The 24,483-nt window shown below is 50.5% G+C and overlaps 6 protein-coding genes across 6 annotated transcripts; 3 read left to right on the forward strand and 3 right to left on the reverse strand.

Annotated features, from left to right (window-relative positions):
* Nucleotides 1–2,472: 2,472 nt before the first annotated feature.
* VFPPC_05205 (NDT80 / PhoG like DNA-binding family protein) lies at nucleotides 2,473–4,292 on the forward strand (the record flags this gene model as incomplete). The annotated part of the gene is made up of 2 exons (XM_018284436.1): nucleotides 2,473–2,666; nucleotides 2,777–4,292. The coding sequence occupies 2 exons, from the start codon at nucleotides 2,473–2,475 to the stop codon at nucleotides 4,290–4,292; spliced, it is 1,710 nt and encodes a 569-aa protein (XP_018145924.1).
* A 4,803-nt stretch (nucleotides 4,293–9,095) lies between these two features.
* Nucleotides 9,096–10,562, reverse strand: VFPPC_13782 (folic acid synthesis protein; the record flags this gene model as incomplete). Its single annotated transcript, XM_018291554.1, has 3 exons — nucleotides 9,096–10,062; nucleotides 10,129–10,337; nucleotides 10,419–10,562. 3 exons carry the CDS (start codon nucleotides 10,560–10,562, stop codon nucleotides 9,096–9,098), a joined length of 1,320 nt encoding a protein of 439 aa, XP_018145925.1.
* Nucleotides 10,563–12,058: 1,496 nt separating this feature from the next.
* Nucleotides 12,059–13,468, forward strand: VFPPC_05206 (oxidoreductase; the record flags this gene model as incomplete). Its single annotated transcript, XM_018284437.1, has 3 exons — nucleotides 12,059–12,071; nucleotides 12,197–12,458; nucleotides 12,595–13,468. 3 exons carry the CDS (start codon nucleotides 12,059–12,061, stop codon nucleotides 13,466–13,468), a joined length of 1,149 nt encoding a protein of 382 aa, XP_018145926.1.
* Nucleotides 13,469–13,956: 488 nt separating this feature from the next.
* Nucleotides 13,957–15,613, reverse strand: VFPPC_13783 (arf gtpase-activating protein; the record flags this gene model as incomplete). The annotated part of the gene is made up of 5 exons (XM_018291555.1): nucleotides 13,957–14,269; nucleotides 14,343–15,053; nucleotides 15,113–15,296; nucleotides 15,349–15,484; nucleotides 15,542–15,613. The coding sequence occupies 5 exons, from the start codon at nucleotides 15,611–15,613 to the stop codon at nucleotides 13,957–13,959; spliced, it is 1,416 nt and encodes a 471-aa protein (XP_018145927.1).
* Nucleotides 15,614–16,048: 435 nt separating this feature from the next.
* Nucleotides 16,049–16,923, forward strand: VFPPC_13784 (import inner membrane translocase subunit tim-21; the record flags this gene model as incomplete). Its single annotated transcript, XM_018291556.1, has 4 exons — nucleotides 16,049–16,321; nucleotides 16,389–16,573; nucleotides 16,627–16,681; nucleotides 16,738–16,923. The coding sequence occupies 4 exons, from the start codon at nucleotides 16,049–16,051 to the stop codon at nucleotides 16,921–16,923; spliced, it is 699 nt and encodes a 232-aa protein (XP_018145928.1).
* Nucleotides 16,924–19,751: 2,828 nt separating this feature from the next.
* On the reverse strand, nucleotides 19,752–20,455 carry VFPPC_15915 (hypothetical protein; the record flags this gene model as incomplete). Its single annotated transcript, XM_018293668.1, has 3 exons — nucleotides 19,752–20,129; nucleotides 20,248–20,347; nucleotides 20,397–20,455. 3 exons carry the CDS (start codon nucleotides 20,453–20,455, stop codon nucleotides 19,752–19,754), a joined length of 537 nt encoding a protein of 178 aa, XP_018145929.1.
* Nucleotides 20,456–24,483: the final 4,028 nt, after the last annotated feature.

Consider the following 24,483-nt stretch of genomic DNA (forward strand, 5'->3'; position numbering starts at 1 on the left):
TTCTTTTCCAGAGACTGTACACAAGGGGACAATGTTACGCGGTGCCTGCCTTTGACTAACATTCGGAATTCGGTATCAACTGACAGAACCAATATCTAAGGGTTTCAACTTCTGGACTCTCTGTAAGCGCATACGCGTTTATACGGCCATCAGTCTGCCCTCTGCTATCAGGTTTGGATGCAATTGAATACAATAGCTTCTATTTGGAACAGGTGGGTCATTTCGCATTGTGGCAGATAATGTTACAATATTACTGTAGCGCCCTCCTCCTCAACAAGAAAGTTGGGATATATCGCATGATCAACAGCGTCCCTTTATCAAATGCAATATGTTCTAAACGTCAACGCTAACAGCTGTGATTCTTTTGGCAGACCGTCTAAATTTTGATAACCTCCCAGGTTGTACGATCTCAATTTCCAGCACCTATTCCAAAAACCTCATCATCTACGGGCCCTTCCCAAGCGTGTCCAAAGCAACAGGCCATTCTGTCACTGCTGCGTATAGTTCAGCTGTCTTTTAGTAAGTTCTGTGGAAGTCAACCTCACATGTAGCCACATTGTATCGTCCTGCTAATCGAGTAGCAAGGGTTAGTTTCCGATCCAGAGCTTACCGTTTTCTTGCAATCTAAACACATCGGATCTATTCATTAAACCTGTTTCGTACAGCCGCTTGTATGAGTAGCACACAGATGTTAAACAGTATCTGAATGCTGTGTTGGCGTAAATTAATCCGATATTGCTCATATATGGCTGACGTTTGTTCTCAAGCAAATCAGGTTCTTTTTTGGTTCACGGCATCGCTGATTCCGCTACATCAGTCGTTCATTCAATATTACCTGCCAAGGCATCAACTTTCTAATGCATCCACAAACCTCCAAGGTAGGAAACTCATCTCAGATTTCATCATTTGTCTCCGTGGAGAGGTCTCGCCAAGTAGCGATGCCAACAGGGCGCACGCAATGGCCGACGCCAAAGGCAACCAGAAATTTCACACTCCCTGGCCTCGTCCCCCCGACGCAATCATCTGCCAACTGCAGAAATTGGCCGGCAATGGAGTGTATCCACTTTCTTGAAGGTATGTTCAATAAGTTCATAGCTCTTTCTCCCACCCCTGCCAAAGGATGAGCACCTCCAAACGCGAGCACAACCACAAACGTGTTGGTTGGGCCGGTTCCCTTTGATATTCCAGACGCATTATTGAAAGCATGGGGACTACTTGGACCGATGAAAGGTTAGAAACCTTTCAACGAGTCTTTCGGACACAGCAGAGTTGTCAGAGATTTACGAGATCAAATCACATTCAACACATCCACATCCATACTCCAGGTGGGTTTTGTGTAACCTCAAAACCCCCCGGGCAATGGCGTGGCGTCCTTGTTCCGACAACTCTGCACAATCCTTGCCAAGTGCATGCCCGGCTACTGTGCCTGAAGCTCTGAGTATTCAGATGTACTGTACCACTTGTATCTGGACCCAGCTGCATTACCCTGCCTGATGCACGTCCACCTAACATGCAGAGGCATCCCGAACTGGAGGCCCCCGGCCACCCTCACCCTGCCATTGATGTCTTGCCTTGAACACTGGGGGTCTTTCTGGCTAACAAATCGGAAAAGCAGATGCTTATATCACGGGTCTCTCGGTGACGGCGTCTGAATCACTCCCCCATACAACTACTGGTGTGGCTGGCTAACGCTCTTTCGTCCAACCACTTAACGCTGTCTTTCGTACCGATCTTGGTGTGGACAGTTATGCGCAGCAGACAGCGTGAACTGACGTCTTGCTTGCTTACAGAACGATTACAACTCCTCGCCGCCGCCATGCGCGGAGCTTGACTACCTCGATATACAGCCCCCGACGGGAGAGTTGAGGTGAGTACACATTCCCATTGGTAGCCTGTTCTCGTTGCAGCTAGTGCAGCACTAGGAGTGTCACCGTTTCCTTCATTACTGTCCTGTTTTTTCATTTTGTTTACTTGTCCATATCCCCTTTTGGGAGGTCGAGTCTCATAGGCTGGGTCGCATTGCCACCACCATTTCTCCGAAGTTTGTCGATGCCTCGTGAGCTGGCACTTGCACCGTCAACAAAAATATTAGATAACTTTGGACGAATGCTCTTCCCTCAAATTTCCACAGCATCTATCTAAACACACATTGATTTTCCCCCCCAAGAGATGAATCCTCTTGTGTAGACTTTTTGCTTGTTGATCCCAGTCTCCCTTGGAGCTGTCTTTATAAACCTCCGAGGTTATTCGAGGAAGCGTCCACCACGCCCGAGTACCTATCCCACATCTGCTTGTCTCGTGCAACCTGGGCGTTGGCAGTATTACCAAGAAGTTTGGTGGTACTTGAACACATTGTATCGCATGGAAAGGCAGGACAGCATCTCTTGTGGTAGTCAACTCCTATGCCGTCATCTCGATTTTGAGCATTTCTCAACTTACTGCATCGTCAAACCACCCGTCTCTGGCTAACCAATGGATAGATACAATCAGGACAGCGGCACTTCGTCGCTCACAATAGATGCTCCTGAAACTTCGCCTCTTCTGAGCCTCTTCCACCCAAATAACGGCTTGGGCACAGGTTCGAACTACACCCACGACTCTGGCGGCTTCTATCCCGCCAGCGGGTCAATTTTTACACCAGATGGCAGGTTGCGTCTGAATTCAAAGTAGGTAGCCCGGGCCATGACTCTCAACCAACATCAAAAACGCGAGATCAAAGGAGCAGAGAGAAAGAGAAAAGGCTCTCGGCAAGTTGTCAACTCTAACGATCTCACAGCACTACACCATCGACTGGCATGGCACATGTTCATCTTCACAATCACCGTACAACCCTGCCCCATCTGGGCCCTCATATCAACTCTCGAGATCAGTTTCCCAACTCAGTCGCACCGTATAGGCGAGTGTCAGACCAATTTGCGCGATCACCGTCCTTCCCGGATTCAAGAAGACAACAGCTAGCTGGTTCACAAAACCCGTTGACGGCCTACACGCCTCCTGCCACAAGGATGGATTCGCACCAGTACACGCACAGAGCGGGAGCTCAGAACGAAGTTCCGCCACTTCTCCCGATGGAAATGCTGGGAACCTTGCAGTATATTGACCCAAACATGACAACCATCAAGCCAGACATTTCAGGCGTCATCGACAAGGGACCGTTCCTGTCCTCAGACCGCGAGTGGACCTGCTACAGGCGGAACTATCTGGCCTGCATTTGCTCCTTCAGCCTCAGTCCCAGTTATCCTGGGGCCGGAATTCAATTCACGCCGACGCCCATGTCTGGAACAAGCACAACGCAAACTTTTCAAGTTTACGGATTTGCCATGTGCATTTCGGCTGTAGTTGCGGACAATGAGCAACACAGCATTGAACTCGTCCAGCATACGCCAAAGAGAGACAAGGGGCCAATATCCAAACCAAACAAGACTCTTATTGCGCCCAAGACGAGCGCAACTCCACATACTACTTCGCTTAACTTATACGGGGATGGCTCAGGCCTTTCAAGCTCCAGAAGCCTCTACGCGGACGGATTCGGGGCTCAGCCAACCGTTGGCCAACAGGTGCCAACCGAACACACGTTTGAGCGTATCCAATTCAAACAGGCGACACAGAACAATGGAAAGAGAAGGGCAGCGCAACAGTACTATCATCTAGTGGTCGAATTATGGGCAGACGTTGGAACTCAAGGCAGTGAGCAGTTCGTCAAGGTGGCATTTCGGAAGTCGGCGAAGATGATTGTTCGGGGCAGGTCGCCAGGCCATTATCAAAACGAACGACGCAACAGCCAGGGAAACGGCACAGGAGGTGCTTCTGGCAGCGGAGGATTCCGAGGAATGGGCCCAATGGGGGATTTTGGCAACGGCTCTGGTATGGCTGGAGCTGGCCTTGGAGGCTACAACTCCGGATACGACAGTCGTGGCACCAATTACAACAACGTCAGGCACCAAGAAATGTCCCCAGAGAGCATATTTTCTTCGAATGACGACCGGCCTTCTAACAAGGCATATTCTTACTATACCGGGGGAGCAGGGTCATCCTCGTCGTATGAAAACCACAACGACCGGGTGGACTTGTTTGGTCACAGAAATGGCACCGACACGTTGCATTCAAATCTCCCCAACAACGCCACCAACGACCGAAAGGTCAAGCCCGAGTTCGATTTCAACATGCTGCCCAGTCCTTTCAGTGGGGGAGCACGGGCCGACGATCACCACCGAGAACGTTTTGATAGCCGGCCCAGTCCCGGTGGCTTCTACCCGTCTATTGTAACTCCAACCGGACTGGGGGCACTTTAGAGAGACCACAAAAAAAAAAGAGGCACCAGACACAACAAGCGAATAGTCCTATTACGGAAACGGCGCTAGCCAAGATGAGAGAAAGGCGAATGCTTTTTTTGGTCTTGATCTTGTTCAGATGCCCTCCCCCCAGCCTTGGCCCGGCATGCATATGCTTTTGAAAAAAAGAAGACGCTACGGAACCAACCAACACCATCTCACACGTTGGGGCCAAAAAGGAGTGAGGGTGCATTTTACCTAGGACAAAAAGGGGTGGACAAAGACTCTTAGAAGGACCGTCCCCGGGGGCCACACTAATAAAACTCGAATGAGTAAAGTTTCAGGCATGGATTAATTGGCATAAACATTCTTGTTTGATTCGGTACAGCTGGGATACTCTTGTGTATTTTGGGACTGGGAAGGGGGGAAGAGCGGAGGAGAGGCGCTTGGATGGGAACACCACACCTCTGGGAAACGACATCACTCGCAGCATAAGTGGAGAAAAGGACGGGTATTGTTTGCATGGATTTTGCCTTGAGGGAATGAGTCCGGTCGCAGGATCTGGGTGACAGAAGGTTTTCCGTACTACAAGAGCAAGGGAAAGAAAAAAAAAAAAAAGGGTGAAATTTTTGTATGAAACTTGATGGCGGTGTGGGGGATCGGAACAGGCTTGTGCTGGACTGGACTGCATCCCTGATGCGGATCAACAAGGGGATGGGATGAGATGGGATGGAAAGATATGCTTGGAAACGAGAGGTTGGGTTAAACGTCAGGCGAGATGGGTGTTATGTGAACTGGGATATTTTCTTTTTTGTCTTTCTATCAAGTTTTTTTTCTGTATTATGAATACCCGCGTTTCTACCTTACCATCCTTGAAAGTTGCTAGTTAATTTTCCTATGCCACCGTTTTCCTTGGTTTATTTTCATAAATCTTTTCAGCATTCACCTCTTCTTCTGTTTTTGTTTTTTTTTTTTTTTGCTTTTTCTTTCCCTATTAAACAATCTGCGCATGCTTTCCGAGACATTGTCTCCAATAATAGGCACGGGCGGGCATAACATCCGGCGTGAACGACATCAAAGAGCTTCTTTTGATTTATTCTGCTCTTGCTTCTCTTTGGTTGGAGCTTGGCAGCAAGGAAAAAAATAACACCAGGGTGTTTCTTAGTTCACATACGGAGTACATGTAGCAACGAACCAGCAAAAAGAATGTAAAAAAACCAGGGCAACTTGGGGGAAGCATGCGAAAAGCAGGGGATGGTGTGGCTGCTCAACTGGCCCCGCCAGTTGAGCAATTCGCAGGTGCCATGTGAACGGAATTGGTCATGCTTGTGCTCGAATATGATGTTTTAGTGTTTTAGTGTTTTAGCCCTTTTTGTCATTTTGTCCCTTTTCCTTTGCCTTGTTGCCCTTTTCTTCCAGTAATCTGTTTCTTTGGCGTCATTGATAAGCAATTCGTAACCGTCTTTGTCTCCTTTCATGATCATGTGCATTCGTCAATGGCGTTTGAAAGAAAAGCATGATGGAGGGCCACGCCCAGTTCCAGGCCTCGTTGGCCCCCATCCCACATCCCTCCATCCTGACAGGTCGCGGGAACCTTGTCTCTTTTGTCAGTCTCCATTCTTTTTTTGGTCACTGTAACCTTGTAACCCATCCATTGAAAGCGAAAATTGGACACTTTGGCCCATTCCAGTTGGGCCACCTGTTGGGATAAGAGGAGAGATGAAGACACCAACAACTCCTCGGCCAGAGTGGTCCAGACCACCACCATTCACTAAACTGCCCCCTAAAAGCCCAATCACCCATGCAAGCAGCCGGGTCCGAACAAGAGGAGAGAGACGGTGCGTATCGTAAGAGTGGCTGGGACTCCGTAATCTGTACAAAATCTAAAAAAAAAAGGAGCCTTCTCGTGGCCTTGTTTCTGACCAACAATATTCGAAGCAATGTCGTTGGATGTGAAATGACAAAGCCATTGTGGATCCTAGTTGGATAGTTTAGAACCAAAGAGGCTCGATCCGTCTCGTAGGAGGTGTTGGTTGCTGTGAGAAACCTTAATTCACTCCCCCCTTCGGATGTGCCGTACGGCCTTGTGCGACAAAACCATGACGAGGGGCAGACAGCAATCTGGCATGGCATAGCACCTGTTGCTCCATTCTTCCTGCAGTTCATCGTTCTAGTGTATGCTCCATACGGGATGACCCTCTTTAGATCACGATGCAATCCTGCAAAAAAATCAGACGTCAGGGTGAACCCAACAGCCTGGAAGTTGGGTAAGAGTGTGCATCAGTTGACTGAAAGTCTCCGGCTAGGGCAGCGTCGCCAACATACCAAACTTCACTTAGCCCATGCAGCTCACTCCAGATTCAGCATGTATTTCCCTGGCTACATTAGTACATGTAACTGGCAGGCGCCAATGCCGGTTCATCCCATCAATGCCAGTCAGTGTACTCCGTACTCTGCACGGAGTACTCCATACTCCGTAGTAGGACAAGATGCGCCTGACCGAACACCCATTTTTCTGAAATTGGAAGTCGGAATGTCTCTAAGGCACTTCTTGACCGAGCGCTGGGCTAGCCACACCTGGAACAAAATGGTTTGTCTGACAGAGTCTCTTGCATACGTACGTATTTTGCGGCCTCACATAGAAATGCAGCATCTGTAGATGAAGTGGCTGACACAGGACAGAACGAAATTTCGTCCGGTCAATGACCGAGACGCGGAAGGCAGTGGATCAGGCATGGAAAGAAAGAGAGAGGCTGCAATCGAAAATGGGTCTGTCTCTGTGACGGGCAGTCCATCCGGAACATGGTCATTCCAAGTGTGATGCAACGGGTCTCTTTCGCCGCCAAACCAGAAGGCAGAATCCAACCAGAAGACACGGTCACGACACAGAAAACTGAAATGGAGGTGTGAGATCTCGAATAGGGTTTGAGGCTTATCTCATGGTGCTGATGGCGTGAAGGGTCTTACTGCCTGGACGGAGATGCTAGGTCCAAGATACAGCGGCCGGAAGTGAGGCGAGTGTTTCCCGAGTCCTGGCAACGAAAAAAGGCGGGAGGGTGGGCTCCATCCCGCCCATGACAGGTCGTTTTTAATGTTGCGGCAGGGGTTTCTTGTCAAACCGGAGAGTCGTAATAGCCGCCAGGATCAGCCATTGAGAGGCATGAGTTTCCCGGACAAGGCTTTCTGAATGACCTTGCTGATATGATTTGGTTTCCATGTATTATGGTGCTTTGGACCCTGGGTGCCTCCCCGAGTCAAGGTATTGATCCGTCGAAATTGAGCAAAAAGTCTCGAGTCTGTGCGGGACGTTGGGCCAGATTTCTTGTGTGTGACGTGAGCTTCCCTTCCTCCTAATCATTTCTCAGCCGTCAGATGTGCGCAAGGGTCGCGCAACGGCCCTGTTTGCGGGAATGTGTCCCTCTTCTGTCTCTCCATCTAGCTACTTCTCGGTCGCTCTCAGTCTCTCTCTCTCACGCAAGCACGATCTCGTCCCACGTACGGAGCACGCATCTGGGCGTCTGGGTAGATGATCACCTCGCACGGGCGATCGTCATCTTTTTTCTCCTATCCGTCTCCTTCAGGGAGCACAGGTTTGAAAGGTCTCAGCCCTACCGGATATGCTGATACATACAGTACCTCATCTCAAGTTTCACAGCATGACACCAGTTGGCGCCGCTCCCGAATCGATGAAGAAAGCAACGTAAAATTATCAGGGACCAAAGGAAACCTGCTCAGTTTGCTTTCATCGTAATGTTGTTTGTCGCAGCCGTCGTCCTGAGTTCCATCACGCATCCGATCTTCAAAGAAACCCTGAGCGGGACAGGGTTGTTTGTTTCGTTGTGAAAGGACAACTACCAAAATCCCGCTCACCACGTAGCATATCATGATGCTCATCCTGCTTGTCAATTTCCACCACGTGTCGGCGGTATGCAGTCACTTGGCCGATTCCCTGCTTGACACTTGTCCGTGATGTTTCAGCTGACGTTGATGTATGGGCAAAACAAGTTCGCATGTTGAACAACCCTGGGATATGCACCGTTAGACAAAAGACAAGGTATAAAAAAAATGTCGCTCGTGATATATTGATTGATTACAGCCATGTATTCCGTGCAGTCCAGGACATTGCTCCGTGCAGGAGGGAGGCTGTCCTTTGCAGCAAATTGGCTCAAGCCCAACGGCCGAAAGTGGATCTCGGCTGTTAAAAGAGAAATTACATGCTTGGCTAGGTTGGAGGTGACCTGTCAAAATAAACGGGAGAGGCTCATGCGGACCTTCACCGGTGATCGCCTGTGCGTGTTCGATGCAGCCAGACGCGAAAGAAATCATTCCAGGGTCGCCGCCATGTCATCGCATCTTCTTTATTTTTCTTTCACAGTGCTACGCTGTTGCCTGAACTGGATGGTGACTGACAAAATCAATAGTGAACAAGGGCAGGGTTGGATACATATCTTATTAAACCGGTGAGATAAATGCATCCATCCACCCCCCGCTAAGGGGTCAGCTTATTGAGAAAGGCAAAAGTGCGGACACACGACACAGCCGGGGGGGGGGGCTAAAACAGAAGCCTTGCTCTCGGGTCTTCTTGCGTTCGGGGATGCCTCTCGGCCGTATCCTCAATTTGCGACAAGGAGTCCATCGGATTTCATTTTCTTGGCATGCCTGTAGCAAAGTCGAGGTACTTGGAGAGACTTGCGGTGCTGCCGAACCCCCGTTCGGCGCTGTGCTCTGGCGCATTTTTGCTTTCTCCGGATCGCTGGAATCAGTGGCTGACGAAGTAAACAGACTATTCACGCAGGAGCATGCGTCGTGGTGCGTATCCGCCCCTCAAGAGGGTCTCCAGATTGCATCCGCCATGGCTGTTACCTTTGCCATTTCTGAGACGTCATGCACGCGAACCATATCTGCTCCCCCTTGCACTGCCGCTGCCATAGTGGCTGCTGTGCCCCAGATTCTGTTCGACGGCTCTTCTGACCCTGTAACCTTGCCGATAAAGCTCTTGCGGCTGGAGCCTACTAGCCATGGCAAACCGCCAAGGCCGGGCCAGGCCCTCAGTTCGTCCAAGCATCTCAGCAGCTCCAGGTTCTGATCAGCCGTCTTTGCAAAGCCTATCCCGGGATCTAGAATGATGCGCCACCGTCGAATGCCAGCAGCTTCAGCTGCTGAAATGCGCTGGAGAAGTTCCGAGGCTATTGTCGGGATCAAGCCACCCTCATAACTTGTGAGGTCCATCATAGTTTGCGGAGTACCGCGCATGTGCATCAGGCAGATGGTTTTACCAAGACGTGCGACAGTCGAGAACATGTCTGGGTCAAGCAGCCCAGCTGAAACGTCATTGATTATATCGGCGCCGGACGCGATGGCTTTTTCAGCCACAAAAGCCCGATACGTATCCACGCTGATGGCGATATTGCATGCTTCTGGCAGAGATCGGATCAGCTCAATGGCTGGGACCACCCGGGACGCTTCTTCTTGGGCAGTGACTTCGGGCCGACCAGGAGCTGTAGATTGGCCCCCGACATCAAGTATGGTAGCTCCATCGCGAATGTGACGTAGCACAGTGTCACGGAGGTTTGTCAAATCATTCTTGCCGCCATCTGAGAAGGAATCCGGAGTCAGGTTTAAGATAGCCATGACCTGAGTCTTCCTGTTGTGAAGAAGAGGCGTGAGAGTGTGAGAAACACCTCTAAGAGGTGTCATGGACGAGAGAGGTTCTCCTTGACGAAGCTCGTTTAAGTAATCCTGAACAACTTTCCATGGTTTCGATGGATAAAGCGATTTTGATGGTATCAGCCTGTCGTCCGTGTCGTTAGATTTGGACAACTGTCAGTGCTTCAGGATAAGAACAGCGCGTGCTTACTCTGACAAAGGCCGGAGAACAAATTCGCGCTCTGGAATACCAATATGAGGCACATTGAGGCGCTCATGGTTCACAGTCTCATCACCATACAACAGGATATCCAAGTCAATATTACGAGGACCCTTATCAATGACTTTATGGCGACCCATATCGTTTTCTATTGCTTGCAGCTGATCAAGCAACGTGAGGGGCTCAAGATCTGTTTCCACCTGTCGTTGTAAGCAGTCAGTAAACTTCTCTGGTTGGATACGTCTCTGACATGGAGACAACCGGATAACCGACACACTCACCTCACAGGCGCCATTCAAGAAAGGATCCTGATCCAAGACATACATGGGCTCTGTCTCCCACAAACTGCTCGTCCTCGTTACTCGAATTCCCCGACGATCCATCTCGCGACATGCCCTTTCTATCTCAGCCACTCGATCACCCATGTTGCTTCCGAGGGCAATATATGCTTTCTTCTTGCGGTTGCCGCCATGACAGCCACAGCCGGAATAGGGTCGGCCCCAGCAATTGTTGAGCACCAGCCATGGCAATTGTTGTTTCAAAGTGGAACGCCCACGCGATGAGATTCGAGGTGATGGTTGTGGAAGTGTCCAGGCTCCAGGTCGTGATGTTGAGATAACCCGGCGTGTGGTTCGCGCTTGTCGTTGCCCTCGACTGGTCCGTAGCGCACGCAAAACGGCAACACCAGATGGTGATGGTGCCATTCCAGCTGTATGCAACCAGAGCTTCCTTCTTACCAAGGATGGAAAGCAACGCTAGGTTTTAGCCAATGACGACCAAGACGGCGAGTGTGTGGTCGCTCCGTAGCTAACGGAGGTGGACGTGTTGTTTGGTGGTTGAAATTTGGCGCGGCGTTGCGGCGCAAGGAATTGCCGGCTCCGTCCGCCTTTCGAACATGGATCGACATGGAGTGAGTGGCATTGGCGTTGGGCACTTGCGTTGGCATTGGCATTGGTCTCCGATGTCAACGTGGTTCAGATCCGAATGTGACGCCGCCCCGGCCATGAACAACGGCCCCGTCAAGGTGCAGGCAGGTTATGGCTATCGGTAAAGGGATCTGCAATAGTTCGGCTCGGCCGAGCTGTTGAGTTGACTGTGCCGGAATGATCATGATGGGAGGTAGTTACCCTACACAAGGACGGGAGAACGGGAAGGCGCAAGCGAAGGCAAATAGATATCCACGAGCATGTCGTCACTTCTTGGCCAGCATTCACCCATCGGCCAAGAATCAATTGACTCTCTTACCATACATGTCAGACTGTGGTGTTCATACATTATCCATTAGCATAACCCACCTCTCACACCAACTGCACGATCCAGTTGTGGTCTTCCGCGTAGTTTCCACGGCATAAGGCCACCATCGGCTCTCAACCCCCAAATGCTCAATAATCACCACCCATCACCCATACAGGCACCATTCCCTTGAGCCTTTCCCCATGAAGCCACCTCTCCGCGTGTCTTGGCCCCTCCGACGGACAAAGTGCTTGCCCCGCGACGCCCGACACTCATCAATCCCCCTTCTCATCCAGCTTCCTCGGCATCTTTCCCCAGAGTCTACCAGCGCACAATTCCGCGCTAAACCAGACGCGGCACTAGCGCCAATCCGTCCTTTCACGAGCCTCGGCACAATTCACCTGCGCCCGGTCGCTCATTGGCCAGTTTGCCTGACATCATCCACCAAAATGGACTCTAGGCCACTTGACCTTGGCCGCAGTGTCGTGTCCGGCCGTGGTTCTCATGTGAGGACGGGGAACAGACAAGCTGGCCGGCTATTTCAATCTTTCTTATTTCAATCTACAGCTCTCCATCTTTTCGTGTGCTCTGGTTTTCAAAACTTGTTGCAACTCTTGATACCCCTTTTTTTCTTTTCCCACCGTTGAAACATTTGTCGTCTTTCCCGCATCTTTCAGCACCAGACAAGATGGCCTCTCCTCGTAAGTTTGATTGATCCGAGATGTTTTGTGCAACGTCGGCCTTTGCCACCAACGTCATGGCCGAATGGTTCTGCGCTCTCACATGCTGCAAGGTAACTGACCGTGTAACTTTTTTTCGACAACAGAGCAGATTCGCACTCCCATCACGGATCTTTTCAAGATCCAGCACCCCATCCTGCTGGCTGGTATGAACGTTGCTGCCGGTCCTAAGCTGGCTGCTGCGGTTACCAATGCCGGTGGTATGGGAGTCATTGGAGGTGTCGGCTACACCCCCGACATGCTCCGTGAGCAAATCTCTGAACTCAAGGAGTATCTGACCGACAAGAACGCTCCCTTCGGTGTCGATTTGCTTCTTCCCCAGGTCGGTGGCAATGCCCGAAAGACCAAGTAAGTTGCTCTCAAGTTCCCGACCAAATGTCTCCGCTGGACCCCGTCGTGTGTGTGGAATCACATGCGAAACTCCCACGGACGAAGGTGCAACACCAAAGCAAAAATACCTTGCTAACTATGGCTTCCCTCACAGCTACGACTACACCAAGGGCAAGCTCGATGAGCTCGTCGACATTGTCATCGAGTCCGGCGCCAAGCTGTTCGTCTCTGCCGTCGGTGTCCCCCCCAAGCACGTCGTCCAGAAGCTCCAGAAGGCCGGCATCCTGTACATGAACATGATTGGTCACGTCAAGCACGTCAAGAAGTGTCTTGAACTGGGAGTCGACATCATCTGCGCTCAGGGTGGTGAGGGCGGTGGCCACACCGGTGACATCCCCACCACTGTCCTGATTCCCGCTGTTGTCGATGCCGTCAAGGGCCACAAGTCCCCCGTCTCCGGAGGTCCCGTCCAGGTCGTTGCCGCCGGTGGTATTCACAACGGCCAGCTCCTCGCCTCTGCTCTCATGATGGGCGCCAGCGGCGTCTGGGTCGGAACCCGCTTCATCCTCACCGATGAGGCTGGTGCCCCCAAGGCTCACAAGGATGCTGTCCGCACTGCTGGCCACGACGACAACGTCCGCACCATCATCTTCACTGGTCGCCCCATGCGCGTCCGCAACAACCCCTACATTGACGACTGGGAGACCAACCGAATCCAGGAGATGAAGGAGCTCACCGCCAAGGGCACCATTCCCTACGAGGTTGATCTTGAGCGATTCATGGGCGGCGAGGCCAACGAGCACAGCGGCGTCGAGAGCTACAGCAGCAACGCTGCCTCCGCCGATGCTGGTGCCGAGGATGACGATGATGAGGGTGATGATCCTCTTGAGCAGTTCCGTCCTTACCTGATGGGCAAGTGCGCTGCTGTTGTCAACGAGCAGAAGTCTGCCAAGGCTGTTGTCGATGAGTTTGTCAACGATGCCGTTGCCTGGATCAAGAAGGGCAACCAGATGATTGCTAAGCTGTAAAAAGAATGAATTTCATATGGTATCTTTTGTCATGATCATGTAGAGTATATACAGCATATTGATGCGCATTGCATAATTCCAAAAATTCAAGTTAAAAATTGTAAATCTTGTCCCGAAGAGCGTTCACACGAGTGGTGCTACGTCTAGTGAAATATTTTTCATCTTTTTGACGCTTTCATCTTGATGAAGCTTGAGAAAAGGAAAACGTCTATTCATGCTAACCAACTTCAGCCAATTTAACTTCACAAGTACGCCATCATTAGCAGTTGCAGCAGCTAACCCGCCCGTGCTGCTTTGATCATTTCCTCTAGGACACTACTTTTTTGAGCCCCGTCCTACTCTACCCTGATCCGCGTAAATTCATTCCACCTTCAGCTTTTGCTTCCCCGCGCTGGTCGTGGTTACCGAAAGTATACCTGGTATGCTGTGAGATGTGAGATGTGATGATGGACTTGTTTACCATATCCTCCGAGTGGGTCGTATTGCACTCAGCTACCGAGGTAGTTGCGGATCGCACCCTGTAAGCGAGTAGCTCCTTCACCAAGAACATTTGTCAAGTTTTCCAAGTCGTCACTAGCAGTGATGCCAAACTTTCGGACAAAGTCCTTGGCAGCAGATTCCAGATCGCCATAATCTTCCTCGATATCCTCCTCTGGTCGTCCGAAGTAGGCGTTCGACGAGATAGCCGACGCGCCTTCGAAACCTTGTAGTCGAGTCTTGGCTTCGGCCTGGGCATTGGGATCGAACGAGCCCTTGCCAAAGTATTCATCGGATGAAATTCCCTTCTGGGCACCGAACTTGCTTCGTGCGTAGTTGTTGGAGTCATCTGTAGCCGAGTTAGAGTGATGTCCCAACACTAGATATTATTGTGTACTTGCCTTCGGATGCCTTGACGGGTCCGACCGACCCAAAGCCGCCTGCATTCTTCTTGGGTGCCTGGCTGGCAGCCTTGGCTCCTCCGACCTGGCCGAATCCAAGACGTGCAACGCCCATACCCAATCTTTCAACTTCTGCATTCGACTTCTGTCGGGTGTGAGAGCTGCTGCTGGTTCTAGGAGGGCTCACAGGCGTGGGTGACATAATAGTAGCAGCACCGGGAGCGTCCTTGGCGGGTTCGTCTTCAGCCTCTGGGTCGTATCCCAGCTTAGCGATTCTCTCAGCCTCCTCCTTCGCTTTCTTCTCGGCTTCATCAAAGTCGATCACATCGCCAGTCACCTTCTTAGCACCAAGTTTCTGGGTTCTTTTAGCGCCGAGAACATTGACCTTCTTGGGTCCACCGGTTGCGGTGGTCTTGCGAAGAGCAGCTGACGTAGTAATCCGGCTAGCAGCAGGTTTAGAATCACTGGTAGAGTCAGGCTTGGCGAGGGGTGATGTTGATCGAGATGTTTCCTTGCCATTGCCAGCGTTCAGGAAAGGCGATGGGGTACGGCCAACGACGGGAGGTGTGGCGGTTCGGGAAGTCGGAGGTGTAGGTCGCTTGATGGCTGGCTTATCCCATGATGAGAAGAAATCATCATCAGGCTCTCCTGCAGGAGTCGACGAGCCATCATCGGCGTTATCTGTAATGACGACTTCATTGGGGTGCCTGCGAAAAATTGTTAGAGGAGCTCTGAGAAGGTGTCAAATCATTCGGCCAAAACAAACTCTTTAGCGTCGCGGGCAGCTCGTCGCTTCAGTTCATCCTTATATTTGGTGGCCGCATTGGACTGATATTTTGTCTTGGGGTCTTTGCTGTTCAATGCCGCTGTTCCTCCATTTTGCTGGAAAAACTTGGTGGCAGACTCGTTGCCACCCACCTTCATCAGACGCAACTGATCCCACTGCCATTCTGTAAACGGTGGTTAGAGGAGCTCCTTGAAACGGAAATGCAGTATACATACGGTCCAAGTTTGTCGATCGTACAAAGGAGATGTGGACACCTAGATTTCGGTGGTTGGAAGAGCAGTCCAGACAGAGGTAGATGCCAAACGGTACTGAAGTCCACGTAGGGTTCTTCTGACCGCAGTCAAAGCATATCTAGGTACAAAGAGTCAGAAATTCCACGCGACACGAAGCAATAGGCCTTGGGTGTACCTTATTCGCAGGCTTCGACTTGAGCTTCTCAAATATCTTGAGTGACTGCTGCTTGGTTGCGAGGCCACTCATTTTGGGCGGTTTTGAGCGTGTCGCGGTCGCTCGTCCGTAGAAGTGTAGAGTATCGTATTCACCAGATTGATTCCGCCTGCTTCCGATGGCGAATACGGCACGCAGATGATGGCAATGCGCACGATTGTTGCTAGAGATCAGGACAAGTCGTTCAGGAGACGTGATGCGAGGGGCGGGCCATTTGGTAAAGTGGCATATCGCAGACGCTAACCTTGATTGGGCTAGAATGCAGACCCCACATCCAACTTTCTGCCGACCCAGCTTCCAGCGAAGGTATCTCAGGCATGTGCCATCTTGACCAGCTCGAAGGACAACTACAACAAACTTCAGCTTGTGAGAGAGCTAGCGAAGACCTATTGGAGCTTTGCGATTAACTCATCTACCTACTCGTCACCAGGCAATTGCCTGTACGATGGAAGCTGCTCAACCGCAAGCATGAAGCCAGCCACAACGACTCTCCTGGCCATCCGGCCCACGACGAGCCTCATCGCGCCGATTTCATTACGATGCGCATTTCGGAATCGATCATACGCAACTCAGGGAGGTCAAGGTGCGAGTGAAGCCCTGGGTTCCAAAAGACGAAGCGTTACGCCGTTCAACGACGACGGTTACGTACCGTGGAGCGAGCTATCCGCAGGAGAAAAGACTGCGCGTGCCACACAACAAACTTTCAACTTTGGCTTCGTACTGGTTGGCCTGGCGCTTACGGTAAAGAGCTTTTCATACCAAGAATATGAACACTGGTGGTGAGGAATTTCGTTCTGACATAACACAGGGCGCGGTGGGCTATTTTCTGTGGACAGATGTGTTTGCGCCAGACAGCAAAATCAGTCAATTCAACAGAGCCGTCGACAAAATCAAGAAAGACCCCCGATGCGTTGAAGTGTTAGGAGATGCAAAGAAGATCATTGCTCATGGTGAAGAGACTGCCAACAAGTGGAGGAGAGCAAGACCCGTCGCGTAAGTTTGACAGCCTCTCAACCAACCCATGGCGGATATTGACCCTTTCCCAGATCATCGGAGCGTGTTGACCAACAGGGGAATGAGCACCTCTTGATGCACTTTCATGTACGTAATCGGACAATATATCCTGCTATTTAGACATGGAGACTAACCTATACTAGGTCGATGGCCCGAATCAAAACGGCGTGGCACAGCTTCACATGGTCAGGCGACGCGGCGAGTCAGACTTCGAATACAAGTATTTGTTCCTTGACGTCAAGGGTCACGAACGAATTTATCTCGAGAACGCGGACTCGGCGTCGAGCTCAGGAAAGAAGCACCTGAGCTTTTTTGGGGTGAAGTGGTGACATGGGCAAGTGGAAGAGAACTAGGACGCAGAGGCAAATGTATACCTGCTTTTGTGTGTATTACTATTTATTGGCATATGGTCATATTGCGGCGAGTCTGTAGGCTTAATTAAGCTGAGTTTCATGTATAGGATATCGAACGGGACGGATGGTCGTCTGGATGGGCATCAAGGCATTGTATCTAGGTCTCTTAAGCTTCATGATGCTTAATATTGAGGACTACGACAGCTCACCGTGAGTTGTAGAAAGGAAACAGTAAATGTACCAGGAGCAAATAATCCTATGAGTGATTCAGCTGAATGCTGTCTTTCAAATTCTCATCTTAAGTCAACTTTCTTCCAAATAACAGCCAAGATTTGCTACATAGCTATAAGTGTTTTTACATCTGACAATCTTTCCAAAGCCCAAGAAGCATTTTATAGCAATGGTAAACATAAAACCGATTAATAAGTCTTGTTCAATTTATTCTATTCCATATAGCTAACTCACAACCATTCACATCCTGAAGCACAACCCATTCACTACAAGCACACAATTAATAATGAATTCGCCCAGGCGCGGAAGCGAAGTGAAGAGAAGCAGCCCCTTAACTGCCCATGATGCAAATCCGCCAGTATATAATAAGCATCACGATGCTTTCCCTGCCCTCGTGAAGAATTGTTCATCAGTACATTTCCTCGGGACTAGAATCTCCGCTATCAAGTCTCTCGCGCCCTGTTCAATTCTGGATCCCAATTATCAGTACTTTGTTTGACCTACTGTGCTGTCAATGCGCGCCATAACTCCCCGGACTTCCCTGTTTTCGTGAGAATTGTTAGTTAGTCCGTCTCCAAACTCAAGGCTCAGCATCGACATCCCAACATTTGGCAATGGCACCAGACGACCAGACTTAGAACCACGGTCATGGTGACATTTCCTGTGAGCAATCCAAATATCCCAGATATCCAAACGCCCTGGCTGAATTACACAACAGCCGTACACGAAATTCACATATTTGAACTTGCAAAGCATGCAGTATTTAGCTTGTAGTATACAGCGGGACCCGAATTTTCCATAAGACGACTCACAATTCGACAGCAAGACTATGTACTCGGTATGCGGTTCGATTATAAGATTTGATATCCGAACATGCCTGTGGTTTTATGTTTCAGCGTCGGCTCTAGACTCCAAATGCGAATTGCGTGTTCAAAAGTAAGATGTCACAATTGCCCGGGTTTGTAACAATACTCCCTTTGTGAAGCTGTAACAATCACTATAGCGAGCCATAAAATACATCCCCATAACCTAGATATCCACCCTCATACATCACCAATATCAACTACAAAATGTAATCACGTATCTCCAATGTCACATCCGCATCTTCCAGCACAACACCATCCAAAGCCACCATTCACATACTCCCACAACCCATCAACACAACCCATCTCACCATCACCACCAACATCATTCCCCAACAACACAATTGGCCAAACCCTCACAGTACCATCGCCACAGCCACAACACCAATACCACCCCAACACCTCCAGCATACCACTTCCCTCTACCCACCGCAAACTTTATGCCCTCCATCCAACGTACCCTGCGCCCACCCTCTCACAGACAATCACCAAGATGCCACGCACATAGACCTTCCCACTGCCGCGTCCACGGCACAGAGTCACATCCGCCAAGGCAGCGGGACCAACGGCCCTGAAAATCTCCGAACAGCTTTTTATCCAACATTTACAGCCGTGCTCGTGACTTTTGGAGTTTGCACAAAGTGGCTATGAGGGCAGTTTGTCAGGCTTACAGTTTGGGGAAAGTGGTGTTCCGGATTTGGGGGACAAAAGGTCCTGCGGCGTGGGATGTTATTCCCAGACGGTAGGGGAAGGTGTTTACTACGGGGTGAGAGGCGGATATTGTGGCGGAGTTGGGGGATTTGGTGGTGTGTTTTGTGGTTGTTTCTGGGGATGTTACAAAGATTATGTTTGGAATCTTGAGATATTAGTTCAGTGGGTGAAATGGATCTTGAGGTGTAACCTATTGTAGGATATCTGCTAACGTTACTGGGCGATGTATGGCAAGCATGAGAAACTGATGACTTGCTGCTAGCATATAGACTACAAGATACACTTGGTACGTTTCATATGCTCAACTACAACATGTTGCGGCTCGGAGCAACTATCAATCGGCCATGGTGTCACGGAGACGGGACTTACATGCATTAAAGCTATAGGAAACGCTGCAATGGTTCATCAAGCGGTTCCAGAATCGAAACTTTCCCTCAACGTCCCCAGCCGGTGTTTTCGGGGGGATTGCGTCTCACTACCTAGGTAGTTCTGCCCCGCATGTACTCGACATCAATGGTGGAAATCGCTCACCTTGCTTTTATCCTAGAACATATGAAGCCATTGATATTGCGTTCCTGCGGTCCAAGGTGCAACAGTCAGTAGCACTCCGCAGGCAAATTATGCGCGCTCGGCAGGAAGAGAAAAGTTGGAGAACGTTTCGTTGCAGCAAACCCGGCTGCATGAAAGGAATGTAGTGGAGGGACGGATCCGTGTCTTCAATGTTCCTCCTGAGAACCTCTCAACTCTTGCCGCACGATGCCATGTCCGAGACGACCGGCCGAAACGTTGAGATGGTGTCCATGTCTTGGGGTTCAACCATGCGCTGCAATGTAACCATCTCCAAAAAGCTTGACCGGGCTGGCACGTTCTTGAGGTTCAGGTTCTCCGTGTCTGCATGTTCCCAGATGTTGTTCATTTCGCCCTTGGTGCGCAGTAGACAACCCGCAATGGTGGTTGTTGTAAGACGATCATTGTCAGAGGGCAAGGGTAAATTCTTGCTTACGGTGCAGGACTGACTATCATCAACCATGCCATATCGTTCAACTTCTGTCCTTGTTTTGGGAACCTGTCCCTCTCTGCAAGGGGTCCGCTCCCCCTTTTCTCTTCCTCCTCTCGCTTCCTTCTCCCTGTTTTCCGGACCTTTGACCCCTTGAGACTCGAGGCGTCCGTGAAGAGCAAGTGGTTCAACAGAGCTGCGTTCCACCATGTACAAGCCCGCTTCAGTGCAGGCGTGTAGCCATCTACGGCAGGTCCCAGGTTCCAACCCCGGCCTACAGCCAATATATCGCCCGATGCCGACAGGATGATCGCATTAGATCTTGTCATTCGATCGAAATGAACCAGACCACTTTGAAGTCCAATGAATGCAACTCCCACCTCTTGTCATGATCAGATCGATGTTTCAACACAAAAGTAAAGGACACCATTGCATAATTTAGCGCGCCGATCAGAGTTGCGGAAGGACTAAGTATGTGTTTAGCAGGTGGTATCCGGCCCGTCCGCTGCCGCCTAGTGCCCTGAATAACTGGTAGGCATTGGTCCCTAGAAGTAGACAGTTTGCCTCCTTCACAAGACCCGAGTCTTTACACCTGCTGCTTTTGGAGATTTTTGACTAAAGAGATCTCCGGTGTCAGGACTCTCTGCCGTCCAGCATCCATCACAGGCGCCAGATCATGCCAGTCGGCGCCCCACTTAATAGCCATTGTCTTTGCAAAGACTCAAAGGGACAGGATCGTCCCATCTCCGAACAATGCCTCCGACAAAAGCTTCCGGTGGTGGCCCATGTTCCGAGGCCGAATTTACGGTGAATTTTGTCACAAAAAGGCGTCTCTGTGATTCACCGAGGGCAAGTCCATTTCTCAGCCTATTAGACAAAGCATCACCATTAGCAAGGGAAAAAAAAATCTCAAAAAAATCTCAAAAAAATCCACAAATGCCATGAGTAATTTTGTGAGGCAAGGCCACGACTCAGCTAGCCCTGTGCCCTTGTTGCCCATGAACTAGCCATGATGTCGACGTGGGGAAGAGGCACACCAGCAGGATTACGGAGTAGAGCAAATTTTGCTTGCTCAGGGACCCGCGTCGTGACAGGGCTTGACAAGGTGCATCCCGGCTCACTGCCGAGCCCAAACACCGACACTCGCCGAGAATCTTTGTCCTTCTGGTCCTCTCGGTGCGCCACGGTGAGGCCTGGTTGGATGTGCCTGATAGATCGACACCCCGGCACCGATTGGCGTCCAGTCTCATTACGATAGTTTGGCTCTTTTGGCTGTTGGCCCTCTTCCTCGTCTGATCTTGGCAGGTGCAACGTAACAGGGCCACAAAGCCTGCTAGCCACCAAAACGATCTTTCGTCGGCGAGCCGTGCCACCAAAATTTTGACCCTTGGGGGGCAGCCTTGAGCGACCTTGATGGCTGCTGAGGGGGTACTTGAGCGGGTGGAATTGCCCAAGCGGTTCGCAGGCAGCCTTTCAGACTGGCCATCAGTTGAATAGTGTCACGCAAGGCACTGTAGAGACTAATTTGTAATTAGTATCTCTCCTTGGAGGGGTGATTCATCGTCAATCTTGGGTGTACAAACCTGTGTCCGTAAGTATAAGCAGAAGGTAAAACGATAAACGTGCAAGCATCAATGCAATGCATTAGGTACCTGGGTCGCCTTTTTTTTCTTCATCTTCGTCATAGATTCTGCGCGTGCCTCACAAAGACGTACCTCGTATTGATTTCACATGCCAGTAGGCTCACATTGTATCCTTTCCGGGTGTAAGCACTATTGCATCTGTAGTGCCCACGAAATGGGACGTTGGAGAGAAGTTTAATTCAATTCGTGCTCATGACAAACCCGGCTCACACTGCGTGTGGCGGTGGTTGGCGCCAAAATGTCGTGCTGGTTTCCGTTGTGCATGCAGGGGCGATGGGAAAGCTCCTTCCTACTTGCAATTTTTATGACACCCCGTTATACTGTATCCTGGGACTGGACAAAAAATAATTGGACATGGAAACGAGGCAAACTGGTCTGGTAGAAAAACTTTGAGCACGTAATACGAAGTTGTACTGCGTCATGGGTACATCAGGACTACAAGGAGATGATCAAAACGGCGCCAAAGTTCAACGTTATTATGCGGGGGAACCTGTTGCTCTGTGGTTACTACGCCATCAAATACAATACCGTACATACCTGATGTACTACTGGCGATTTTCTTCTCTTTAATGTTCCTCTTGGGTAGCAAAAAGGCGACCTATGGCCCATCAGCTTCGCATCAAAAACACGTCTTGATGAGGCAACTGGGCGCCTTGCACGGCATAAAGGCAATGCTGAAGAATTTTTCTTCCAACGTGTCCCAACAGGAGTAAACTGCATTTTGTCCAACGTTGACTAGGCAGGTCGAAGTTGTAGAAGGTCCCTTTGAGAAAGGCTCGTACGATGCTTTTCATCAGGGAGTGAGCGGCTTCTAACGGCTTCCTCAGGTCGAAGAGGGCTTGACTCCTGTGGTGGAAGCGGGATAATTCCTGTCTGCGCCAGATATCAACGGGCTCAATGAATTCATTGGTCAATGCCTTGGCAGCAAAGCTTGCGCCAGTGTGTGGACAATACGGCGCCTTGTCCAATATGTCGTGGTTCGCAAACACCGCGAACAAAGACTTCCAATGTTCTGAACAGGCAACAGAATCAGGTACCTGCCACTGCTATCATATTGCTGCAAAAGGCAGGTATTGGCGGTTGAGCTGTCGACTGGCCGGGGTGCCTTGCCTTGTTCGTAGTCCCTTGGCCAGATTGCGTCAAATTCCTTCATGTACAGCTCCGAAGCCGCCGTGGAGTCTCTCCGCATTAATTTATTGCTATGACGAAAGTGGGAGGCTTTCCTGCTGGAGCCATTATTTTTTTTTTATTCTTCGTCCTAAATTTCACGGCTCTGGGAGCTCTGAGGGTGTGTCTGGGAATTTGTCGTCGTCCCGATTCTCCCCGGACTGACTCAAGGCGCAACACACAGCGGGAGCACAGAACATTAAACCGTATCGCGCTGGTGGAACCGTAAAATACTGTACTTCGTACGCGCGTCTCTAACACGCACGGCGTAAAATGTTTGGTGATGGTGGCAACGAAAACGAACCAGGTCCTTTGATCTGATTGCACCCGCGAGTGTTGTGCGTGTAGCCAAGCAGGTAGGTACACGGGGCCAGCAATTGGGCCACTTGTCGCGTACAAGTCGGGCCAGCACAAGCTGGCTGAATGCGTGAGCCACTCGAAGGCACTTCCTCACCCAACATTTGATGTGACAGGCGTCAAACGACAGGCTCTTCGCACCAGGCCAGGCACCTCTCTGGTCAGGCTCAAGCTCTGGCTCGGGCTCAGGCAGGGGCTGCCTGGGCTGGGCCGGGCTGGGCTGGGCTGGGTTCATCTGGCCAGGACATGGAGGAATCGACATGGACTTGACTGGAGCCAGATTGCCAGATAACTCAGATAACCCCACCCCCACAAAATCCTGTTGACAGAACGGGGAAATGATGTGCTTATTTGCGGCACAGAAACATGGGGACCACTGCATATCGCCAGCTGCCATCTGCCAGGTGCCGCAAACCCCGGAACTGGAACTGGAACTGGCACCAGGCCAGACCAGACGGAACTGGAAGTGCAACTGTCTGGAGCTGCAACCACAGACGTCTGGTCCAATAAGATCACAGGGAGACCGGTCCTGACTGGACCTCCTGCTATCGGCGGCGTTAATTTCTTTTCTCTCTTTTTTTAAATCAACGGCTATGGCAGATTGTTCCAGCTTGTGTCTTCTCCCGCGCAACGCGCCAACTCGATAAATCCTGTGCAGCCTGGTGCTGTTAGCGTATTAATACCCTAATAAAATCAACTAATCTCGTAAATCCTTGCTGAGCACTATGCTGCTCCTGCAAGCCTTGCTCATGTGAGTACATGTGTAAAAGTAGGCACAACACCAGCCCTGCCTGGTACTCAAGTAAGGTATGCAGTGCAGTAACCGAGCGCCACCAAGATGCATCCAAATCCACTCCTCGTCAAGCCACTGACAAAGAATAAAAAGTCAACAATACAATTGATAGGCGATGACCCCTCTCGTGCCGGATCCCCGTTGCAAGCGGATGAAACTTTGTCGCTAAACGAGGAGCAGTGTGAAAATTTTTCCAACTCACTACTCTGCAGCCGTCCAAGTACTGTACTGTACATAGAGTAATGTAATGTCCCAGTACAGTGCAGTACTGTACCCTTACACTATTGACAACTTGTGTCTGGTTGCCAGGTTTTGTTATGTTGCCCTCCAAGGCCAGGCTGGATTTCTGTTGCGACACCCACGGATCTGACCAGACCAAACCAGACGCCAGCGATTTTATGCAGCAAATCTGTACATGTACCCCCATCCCATGCAGAAAAGTGCAGCCCCCACCTTCCATGCCTAGATTTCCCCATGGGTCAGGACCTGAGCCTGGTCACTTTTGCTCACTCACATTGAACTGGGGATGACCTGCCATGGCGAGCTTCAGCGCTTCGTTTCAACGAGAACTTGCCTTGATCATTGTCGTTGATCTCAACGGCTTGAATGCCACGAAGCACAAGCGGCGGCATCCTGACAAGCCTTCGATCCCTTACCGCCATCCTCGATGCTTCCTACGCTTCCTCCTCGTCCTCATCCCCCTTGGCTGCACCGCCGAGCAACGGGCTTGACCAGGAGATTGCTTCCTTCGCCCACACATGTAAGTGCGGGACG

Source organism: Pochonia chlamydosporia, chromosome 3 (assembly GCF_001653235.2).
Source record: "Pochonia chlamydosporia 170 chromosome 3, whole genome shotgun sequence".
Classification (NCBI taxonomy): Eukaryota; Fungi; Ascomycota; class Sordariomycetes; order Hypocreales; family Clavicipitaceae; genus Pochonia; species Pochonia chlamydosporia.